Source organism: Melampsora larici-populina (assembly GCF_000204055.1).
Source record: "Melampsora larici-populina 98AG31 unplaced genomic scaffold MELLAscaffold_1, whole genome shotgun sequence".
Taxonomy (NCBI): Eukaryota; Fungi; Basidiomycota; class Pucciniomycetes; order Pucciniales; family Melampsoraceae; genus Melampsora; species Melampsora laricis-populina.
The window spans coordinates 1,627,529-1,638,617 of record NW_006768765.1 but is presented as its reverse complement, the minus strand read 5'-3'; the positions used below and the strand labels follow the sequence as shown (position 1 = coordinate 1,638,617).

The 11,089-nt window shown below is 42.8% G+C and overlaps 2 protein-coding genes across 2 annotated transcripts; both read left to right on the top strand.

Moving 5' to 3' along the window:
• Positions 1-4,557: 4,557 nt before the first annotated feature.
• On the top strand, positions 4,558-5,230 carry MELLADRAFT_70449 (uncharacterized protein; the record flags this gene model as incomplete). Its single annotated transcript, XM_007403983.1, has 1 exon — positions 4,558-5,230. The coding sequence occupies one exon, from the start codon at positions 4,586-4,588 to the stop codon at positions 4,838-4,840; it is 255 nt and encodes an 84-aa protein (XP_007404045.1).
• Positions 5,231-8,440: 3,210 nt separating this feature from the next.
• On the top strand, positions 8,441-10,023 carry MELLADRAFT_86908 (uncharacterized protein; the record flags this gene model as incomplete). Its single annotated transcript, XM_007403984.1, has 3 exons — positions 8,441-8,636; positions 8,747-8,812; positions 8,870-10,023. The coding sequence occupies 3 exons, from the start codon at positions 8,441-8,443 to the stop codon at positions 10,021-10,023; spliced, it is 1,416 nt and encodes a 471-aa protein (XP_007404046.1).
• Positions 10,024-11,089: the final 1,066 nt, after the last annotated feature.

The window sequence follows — 11,089 nt, the reverse complement described above, 5'->3', positions numbered from 1 at the left end:
GTATGATCTTACCACGTTTGGTACCTTATTTTGCTGCAGTATTGTACCACAGTATTTAGACAATAATCTGACAATACTGTGGTATTGCGATAATTGACAAAAAGCTGTTTATGAAAAATAAATCCGCACGGTGAAAGGGGACTTCGTCAAATTTGATCTCTTCCCCTTCCCTTTGTAATTCATCGGCTCCTTCCATCCGTTCGATTACAAAACTCACTATCAACCCATCTTCAACACCTTCACACTTCAAGATGAAGACAACCACGAGTTCAATATTAGTTTGTCAATTGACCTCATCGCACTGTACCTTTATCACTTCTTCCTTCAATCCACCGTTCCCTCAATCAATCTCGTCGCTTCTCAAATTCTGTCACTCGCTTTGATAACCTTGTTTCTCCTTCAATCAATCTCATGAATATCAAAGGATATGTATCTTTTCAAATTCGCTAACAATATGAAAAAGATGATCAAGATGATTCCTTGACGAGAGAAAAGTTCCAGTTGATTGGTGATGAGGTTCACAACTTTTGATGAGTTACAATGACCGAGCAAGTGAATTAATGATAAAAGATTGTTAAGTCTGTTTGAGTGTGGATCGAGAACGAACGATGTCAGAGGTTTTGTGGGTATACATACATACATACCACAGTCAGGAGAAAATCAGCACGAGTGGTGTTGAATTGCCAAACGATTATGACCAAAAACAGAGATTATAACTGTACCACACTACAAGTGCGGGTTTTCATCTCTACTGCATTATTGGGGCCAAAAATGCAGTACACTTTTGCAGTACATTACACTTTGTCACCGCTCCCAAACGGGGCCTAAGTGTGAAACCGGATTGAGCAAAGTTGCGGTGTCCGGGTCTGCGACTTCCTTCAATCACGGATCTTGTTTGCCATAGGTTTGCCATAGGTTTGCAAGCTTGTCTCTAGCTACCCTCTACATAGTCATCCACTCAGGCTGAAGTATGGACTAATGGAGGTACCATATGTCTAGACTCTTGTAACATATACATAATAAAGCTCATGACTCATACATGATCTTGAGTGGTCTGAGGATATTGAAAGGAAAAACATGCATAACAGAAGGATAAAGGAAGGTATAATGATCAGCTTCATTAAATATGTACATATGCGCTGTTGTAGTTGACATACTGCAGCTCAGGCGGACAACTCGAGGGCAGCTGGATGCAACCTAGCAAACCTAGCAAACCTATGGCAAACAATATCCACAATTGAAGAAAGTCGCGGACCCGGACACCGCGACTTTGCTCAATCGGGTTTCACACTTGATGATTCCTGTGTTGTTACTTATAATACAGACTTCAGCAACTTTTTTTGTTTTTAAGTGCGAAGCTGCATCATTGCATATTACACTAACTAAACAAGTTTACAAAAGAAACTAGTACACCTTAATACCAAGCGGCCCTCTAGTCAATCCCCGGAAAATGTTTTGTCTTTTGATCTTTTTGCATTCTGATAAACTCTTTTTTTTTCCTTCTTTTCAAACATTACTAAACTTTTTTTTTCATTCTGTCAAAGAATAAGAACTATCAGTGACACTGCCAAGTGTATGATCTGTCTTTGATTGTTTACCAATCGTGACTCCGTTCTATCTTTAGAATGAGCAATGAAGAGGGTATTCAGTGACATTTCCTTCCGCTTACTCATCCCCAATCTAAGGTGGATGGTAGAGCGTCAGCGTGTTTGAAGCGTCGGGGTTGTTTACCAATCGCGACCTTACTCTTTCTGTCCATCAAACAACATAGTATCCTACCCACTCGTCCCCCAATCTAAGGAAGGAGGTGGGGGCTTCAGCAACTTTACACTTGTTTTGAAGAAAAAGATAGTAAGCGGGGCCACGTCTACGACAAAGCTCGGGGCTTAGGTTTGGGATCTCTTACCTCCGCTGTGCCACTCCTCGATATTCGACTCTCCATCATTGGAGTCGGAACATCGAGCCAAAGACTGCAAGAGACCAAGACCTGTGATCGCGTCACTACAGGTTAGCCTCTTGTTACTTTCCCCTTACCTTTGTCTCTCTGCATGCAATAATGATTGGAGTCGGAACAATGAGCGAGAGACCAAGAGTGCTCACCTGCGATCGTGTCACTACAAGAGAGACGGTGAAAACGTGAGGATGCGACGATGGTGAGATTGGAAAAGGAAGACAAAAGCAAAGTTTGTGACAAAGGGCACCAACAAACGGATGTTTAACGGAACCGCAGGTAAGCAACTTTGCAACTAGATTGCACCCGTTGATGAATTGTCACCGTCCATACTTCAGGTTCCCTTCAATCTGGCTCAGCGCTCTCAATTGAGCAGAGACACTGCGAATAAAAGTACATGTGCCCCCTCGCCGGGACCTCGTCCCCTCTTTCCACGTCGGCCTCGAGGTATACGCAAAGCTGCAGCAGACTTGATCGCCCTTCCATTTCCACCATGTATGTATGTACCTGCAATGTCTGGCAGTCCTCCGAGCCGCCGGAGACGCGAAGCAGTGCTTTTTCATATTTACATTGTTTTTTTTGTACGCGGTGTTCTTTATACTCAATAGTTTATCCAGTATGATTCACCGTGCAGCGGCATTGCACTCGGAACAAAGTAATGAAAAGTAAATCGATGCGGATGTTTGGGGACCTGGTCAAGAGATTGTTGTTGATAACTATTCATAGACAAGCAATATGAATGGGTGAGAAAGCCGACCGGTCTTTGTCTCTTGTCGTTGACGATCTTAACCGATTACTTCAAGAACAGTTTCAGTGATAGTCCACAAACGTACACGCAGTCCCATCGAACGTTGATAGCAACATCCCATTTGGCCAGTTTTGCCCGTCGTGGTCCAGTCTTTTCATTCATCGTAGAGCCAGTCAAGAAACCGCTTCCAGCGACTCATTGCCTTGTCTGATATTCACCAGTGTATTTTCCTGCGTATAATAATATACTACATCGACAGCTCTATTCTTACCCCAAGCCTATCGCGTTGGATTTCATTGCGTTGAAAAATCCACGAGCAAAATCGCACGCCAGTCTCACATATTTCACGCATCATTGTTATCATTCAGCACACCTCTTTTATTTACTGTAAATACTCGCAATATTCCTAACATGGCTTCTCCTCAGTCAATCGACTTCTCATCAGGACTTCAACACATGATCCGTTCTATATCAGAGCGCTCCGCCCCACCTCAACTCCACAGCTCAGCGTCCTCCAAAACCAACCCGCACCTCAATGTGTCTGATTGCTACAAGCTACTCAAACAACCTGATGGAGACCGCCGCGAAGACGCGGTGATGCGCCAAGCCTTGGAGCTTTATTGCAGTCTCTTGACTCCTCCTACGACCCCTTCACCGAGTGCCGGCGACCGGCACGGTCATCAGGACGCAGGTGAGCTGCCTCATTCCCAACCTACCATTCCGAGTCCAAACACTAATCCTTAATTATCTGAAGCCGACACTGTAGCACATGAGCAATACTGTTCGATGTCGATCTTATCTTCCTACACTGGCCTTTCCTCAGCCAGTCCACGCAGTTCCAACTTCCAACAGTCCCCAGGAAACGATTACTCGCTCTCTTACCCAAAAGATTTATCCTACAACATGTCCACTCCATCTCTGTCCGTGTCAGACCGAAGTAGTACCGAGTTGGATGAGTCGAATGAGACCGACGCTTATCACACTGGTACTTCGCGCGTGTTCCGACCCAACTCGCCCGATGATCAAAGCTTATATCCTATCGGCGCGGCCTCGTCTTCGTCAGCCTCCGACATCGACGAGGTGGACAATGATGATCCTTTTGCCCGCCATCCTGGTGTGTCTCGTGCTCCAGGTTTTCAGTACTTGCCTCAACACTCGACAATGACATCGAAATCCACCATCACCAACTTTCCGTCGGCTGAAGACCGGGCCTCGGTCTTGTATGATATCAATTCACGAACTCATCACAAAGGCCTCGTAGATTCGAAACAGGCACATTTTGTTCGTAACATTTCAATTGTGTTTCGATCGCAACCTTGATTGAATAGACGTTTCAACTCTGCCATGATGTCTGACATGAACTCTCGCGTCTACAGGTTTTTCCTAAACCCGCACAGAAAGTCCAGGTGTACCATGGTCCTGCACACTTGAGTGTTGCACCTCAAATTGCTCGAACTAGTTACACATCTAACCAACCGCATGTTCCACGCCGCCGTCGGATGAGTTCGATGGGCGGATCATTATGTGAAGGCTTGACAATCCCCACCGAGCCTCTTCCAACGTTTGTCTCTCCAGGCAGTCCAATTCTTCCTCCCGTAGTTCCAGAACACCCCGCACACTCAGCGCAGCATGCGATGGGAGACGCCAAAACGAAAACTCAACGCACTCGAGCCATGTCGGTCATAAATTTCGGGTTCCATCGCACAAACACCTCCGCACCCCCTCCTCTTCCTGTCCTCCCACCCGTGATCTCAGGCCCTATCCCCTTGGGTCAACCGCTTCCGGTACCAACCAAGAAGGTCAAGGGTGAGGCATTGAAATTACAACAAAGAAGTCGGTCCCATACGATGAGTAACTCCGCAAAAATTCGTCCGAATGACTTGTACATGCCATCACGCCCAGTGCCTCCAACCATGCCAGAAGAGGAAGAATTGGCAAGTAAAACCAATCGCCGCTTAACACAAAAAGATCCAAAGTCGCTTTGGAAAGCGTTGAAGAAGTCTACCATCGGAAGTGGAAGCTCGAAGCCGAACTCGGTCGATTTAATGGGACCTCCGACTGAATCCTTGGACAAATCCTTGGGCAGGGCAACTGCCGGTGGTGGTATGCGATATCCTACCGCTAATCGTCCCGCCATGTAACTAGATTCAAGACTCATCTCGCCTAGCTTACACAACATACAATCCACGATGAAAAAATATCAGTCCCCGTGCACAACTTTCCATTACATATCTGCAATGACCTATACGAAGGTTTTGAAAACTCCTTCTATAATCCTACTGATAGAGCTTTTTCAGTCTCATCTCTATTTCTTGAAGGCAGCTTACTTCTTTCAACATGTATAGCGCAAGGCGCTTTTCATGGCCTTGAGCCACCGCATTCTTCTTTCTTGCACTCATTGCTTCACGCTCTCTTTATTCAAAATTGTTTCATTTACTGTTTACTTGATTAAATAATTTTCTTCCTTTGATTGTTATCTGCATCAACATCCACTATCCTTGTAACGATTGTAATCAATACTGACATCGCGGTCAAATTCCGAGCACCATGAGGTCACAATGACATCGTCATCGCATATGGTATGCTACCCTTAAAGCAAACCTATACGCTAGTAGTTATATTCAACTGCCACCTGACAATAAGAATTGACATATCGTCTTCTAGCCGCAGCTCGCTCCAGATTTATCTCCTTTGGAAGTTGAGCCACAGCTCAATAGCCTTCAACTTCCGCCCTGCATACCATTTTCTTTGGAATTCACACATGCATAACCAACACCATTTAGTAGAACTCAACGAATGAGCGACATCTTTTGATGTCGCGCAGCATATCATCAAACACCCTCAGCACTGCCACAGGTAGCGACAAAACATATATAATGTGCATCTTGTTTAAAGAACCACAGATCATTCAACTTATGTCATCTCAATTACGCTGTTGATATGTTCCGAAACATATTGCCGTGCATTCTTCAGAGCATTCCTGACTTTATATCATACCAGATCTTCAAGTTTGCTGTAGTACTGAGGATTTGTAATTTGGCTTTCTACCTACCTGAACAAGGTGGGACTCGGATGGATCCTGAAATTCGTACGCACGCGGTGAGGATTTCCCTTGCACGGCATCTGCATGCATTGATTATGGATTTATCTCGATTCATAGTCTAATCAAGCCAGATCTTGGTGACTACTTGATCCATTTTCACATCATCCATATGAAACCCATTCCACATCTTTCTAAGATGTTGGATCGAGTGTCCTGACTCGTGGTTGAAATTGTTTTTTTTAGTTCAGATACGGTCATTGACCTTGGACATTGTCTTGGACATTGTAAAAACAGGGAGGAAAAAAAGATCGGACAAGATCAAGTGATCTCGCCTTAAGATTTCCAAATCGCTACATCATTGGTCGCTCCAAAAAAAATCTGCATAGGGAGTGGAGCAGAGTATAAGTTGGACACGATGCATATTGAAAAGAAGTCATTAAGAAAACAACTTGCTTTTTGGAACGTTATAAATACCCGTGCAAAGGTCTTGTTTGGATATGTATTTATCATCCTGTTAAGTGGTCTTATACTTGTTTCTGTAAGGAAGTCCGCTGAACGCTGCACTAAATGCCTCAAAATACGGTCTTATATTGAATTCGCGCCCAGTAACCCGTAAGTGAGCCGTTTTTAGGGTCCCTCTGAATGACTACCTAGGAAATAGAACATACGTGCGCTTGGATAGCTTGGTGGGGTGTATTGAAGGACTACGAGCACGGATAAGTGACCAATATGAGATATGTGAATGAGGCCTAGAAAATCTGCAGATCAAAGTACCAGTTAGCGACTTACCTGAGATCAAGGCCCGTGCTACGTGCGGTCAAGCTATCGACTGTGGTATACATTCTGACAACACAAGAGTTAAGTGATGAGTGTCCACTTGAGAGGAGAAGCAGAAAGCAGACCTACAATCCACGTGGAGGTGCTGATATGATACCTGCAAAAAAATCAAAGGAAGTTTGAAAATAGGCAACTCTAGATTAGCTGATTATCGTTGAGAATCACTGTAGCTGAAAAAGAATCACCTGACAAAGTGATGATAACGGCAAGGAAGATAGTTACGCAGTGCATCATATCACAAAAGTTAAATAATCACCAGAGATGTGGGACCTGACTTCCTTAAGTTTTTGGTTTGTTTGTATACTTGTTTTATGAGAAGAATCTACCCAAAATCAAATAGAGCTCCGATGTGGAGAAAAGCAGAAGTTGTCATTCACCTGCCGCACCCACAATCAAAAAACATATTGAATCCCGTCTGCACTGCATACGTCGCAATATGGCTTGGATTGATTGTTGATGGGAAAATGTTTCGCCGTGTTATGTGTTCATTAATGTTGATTACACCCGAGTGAGAGTCTACCCTGCAGGTCGGTCAAGAGCCTTCATGAAAGTCCAGACAGAGTCGATGACAAGCGCATTTTTCGTTCTATGCCACGTTTCTCTGGGTTTTCACATTTCAGTAGGAATATTTCTAAACAGATATGAAGTGTTATGACCAGTGAAAAACATTACGAGCTCCTCAGATTTCATCTGCCTCGTTTAATGAAAACATCAAAATCCCCAAATACCTCGTGGACATAAAATCGAGATGTGGGAACCAATATGTAATTCCAAAACCGTTCCCAACATCGCAATCATGTGGCCCAAATCTGCTTCAATGAAAATTGGATAGACGATTTTGATATATTCAAGGTGACATCTCTTTTTTTGTTTGAGGAGATGTCCGATGTGTTCCTAAAGAAAGTCTCAACTTAAATGAGTATGCTGCCGAATTTGATACTTTTGATTCCTCAAAACAACTTCCAGTCATAACTTGGAGAGGAGATGTAATTTATACTGACATAGGGGTCAATTCTTAGGCACGTTGAGGATACATTGTCTTTGATGGTGGTATGCCAGTTCAAAATCAAACCTTTACCCTACATTTTGTTTGAATGCCACCCGAGACTCGGGATCATCTGCCTGTACGGTGAGCTGAGCCACAGCAGGACCCAGGAAAGCCCCTACTGAGGTTTCTGACGGAAAAGGTCGGAATTTTGCCTAAATTTTTACCAAGGTTTCTGATGAAAAACGTCGGAATTTGGCCTTTTTCTAAGAGGTTTCTGACCAAAAATGTCGGAAATTCAGCTAATTCAGGGACAATTTGAGGGAAAAAATACCCTTTGTGCCCAGACCGTAGGTCTGGGGTCTGAGCTGATAGTTTTCCGGAGGAGGTACGACGTAGGTGGGCGGTGTCCACGACTACGAGTAATGTCGTTTAAAATGTACTTTAAAATATAATCCAGTTTTTAATCCTAATAGTTTAGCTAGTCCAATCCTACGAGACCATCAATTATAATTTCATTGAGATTGTGACCATGATAAGAATAAGGGTCTAGACTAGTTACAAAAACTATCTGGGAATCAATGCCATGCTAATCTCACGATTAACATGTCTGGATTATATAGAGAGCAAGATAAGATCAATTACCATTGTCCCTCATCCGCTTATCTATTTAAAAATATTATCTTATTATATTCTTAAATCCTTTTTCACTGCTAGAACATCTATCGAAAATTAAGAATTCAACTTCTGGGCAAATTAATTATTAATCTTTTGATTAGATCTTCTAAGATTCCTATTACCAATTTTTTATTAAAACCGTATTCACCGTCAACTACCCCCCCCCGTTGTTACTCATTCTCATCGATTCATACGAAAATGTCGAACAGTATCATCGCAAATGCAACCGCTGCGCTAAGCGCAATCACGCCTGTTAACGACAACATCGGAGGGACGACACAAGGGAATCAAAGCTCCTCAAGCAGTGAAGACTCAAGCGGATCCCGACCTCAAGGATCCTTTGGAAAATATAACAAGCAGATGTTGATATCAAACTACCTCAACAGAGGCAAAGGTAAGCAATGTTTTGCTCACCTGATATCAAAACTTAATTCAGATCTCGTTAGATCTTTAATTAGGAACGTCTACTGATGAAATTCCCGAAACATTTCTATTAATTTATAGAAACGGGTAACCAAACTAAGCAACCTACAGGAAACATTGCAGACAAAGGAAAAGAAATAGGACAAAGTGAGCACATACGAATCCTCACAAAAAATGTCTAACCTCGAACCGATACTGAAACAGTCTACAAAATTCTTTTGTCAGATCCAGAAAAGTCGAACCAAGGCGGAGCGGTAGACACTCTGATAGTAGAGAAAGGCTACAGACAAGGCCCTACCTCAACGGATACGTCAGCGAAACGATTGGAAGCCGAATTCAGAAACATGTTTGGTACTTCCGAAAAACTGCCACAAATTCAAAAGAAACACCATCTCGTTGATAAAGAAGGAAAGTCTAACGACCCAACTCGACCCAACGAGAAATCAGGCGACACCACGCAAGGTCCTACGGGTATAGACCGAGTGATTGATCTAACCGACAAAGAAGATTCACCAGTATCCCTCTTCAACAAAACTCATAGCGTCACTAAAAGTTTTAAATTACCTGAATCCACCTTCTCAGAAAACGGCCTATCATTCGATTTTAGCATTACTCCTGATGCAAACGCCCAATCACTTCCACTCTTCTTCCAAAAGAACATGCAAACTTTGCAAGGACAACTACCCTTGACTATCTTCAACAAAGCTTGGCAACAAACAGCAAGCAACAATCATGTAGAATATAAGAAGGGAGAGAAGGAGATAGAAAAGTATAGGGGATACCCTTTCCCAGGTGAATGGACACAGTCAAGATTCGAGTGGGGTGATAATATGGATAATTTCATTAGCATGCTGCGCGAAGACTACAAATTCACCGGTTTCGCAGATGCTATGGAAATTCACAAGAAAAATGTGCACAACATCTTCAGGCAGCAACGGTCTTGGGTGATAGCATTTAAATACGACCTCACCATAAGAAAAGCGGTATTCGCAGTAAGGAATCCAGATCAGAAAGTACCTAATCCGGCTCTGGAACCGGTTGGCCTCGTCAACGAGATCTTCTACACAGCAAGAGCTCAAGAAGATTTAAACACAGACGACAATCCTTACAGAAAAGGCGGTCCTAAGGCCGGCAAATACCCTTACTCAGACGTCTTAACCGACGCACCAGCACCATCTACACTGGCTAAAACGAATGTAGGTCCTTCGAGAAACTACATTGAAAAGAAAGACAAACAACAATTCAGAACTTCCGGACCATACGGAAATTACAAAGGTAGAAATTTCAACCCTAATCATAATAGGAATGATAACAGCAAAGACAATGTGAAAGGGAAAGGAAAAGAAAAGGACACGTAGGTAGCATTTTTACCTGAGTCGATCTAGTCCTTCTTGATTCCTTCTTTATTCCTGTTCATAACCCTTTCTTATCCATGTAAACGATGACATTCTACATGTCAATGAAAAATTTTTATGTTTCGCTGTTTAAAAGATTTTTTCAAAACATTCAATATGTAGATATTATGAAACTTATTTAAATGTTTTTTCTTTCTCCACGTCAATTTATCCTTGTTTTGCTCGAAATTCAATTAAATCATTCCGTCTAACCCAAAGTACGAAAGTTCTAAGACCCCCATATCGAGAATCAGAAAACAGTGAGACATCATACGATTCGTCGAGTAGCGAGATTGCATTATCATCAGGAACAGAAGATAGTGACGTAATCATGGAGAGATGCGATTTGGTATGGCCAGGGAAAGTATCCTGCGAGATGAATGTAGAAGAATGGAGTAAAGCATTGTCGAAGGCAGGATTACTCAAAGAATACGAGGACATTTTAGTTGGATTCAAACAAGGGTTTGATCAAGGAATTCCACATCACTTCCTCATAGATTGCAAATGGTATACCCCTGAAAATCACTCATCTTCTTTACTAGCCATAGAGAAGATATTGTCGAATATGAAGAAAGAAAAAGATGCAGGTCGCATATTTGGACCTTTCACACACGAAGAGGTACACAACAGAGTCGGCTTTTTCAGGACAAATCCGATGGGAGCTGTTGTGAACGGAGACGGATCAATTCGAGCTATCAATGATTTATCTTATCCAAGGAACAACCCAGATATTCCGTCAGTAAACTCTTTCGTCGACTCAGAAGACTTTAAAACAACTTGGGACGATTTTGCAAGAGTATCCAAATTTTTTCGAGATTCAGAGGAACCGTTGCTCTTAGCCATTTTTGACTGGGAAAAGGCTTATCGCCAAATCCCAACAATGAAAGAACAACAACCCTATATGATGGTCATGGACCCAAACGGAATGATTTGGTGGGACACAAGAATAGGCTTTGGAGGTGTAGCAGGATGCGGCTCCTTTGGAAGGCCAGCAGATGCCTGGAAAGGAATCATGAAAAACGAATTTGAC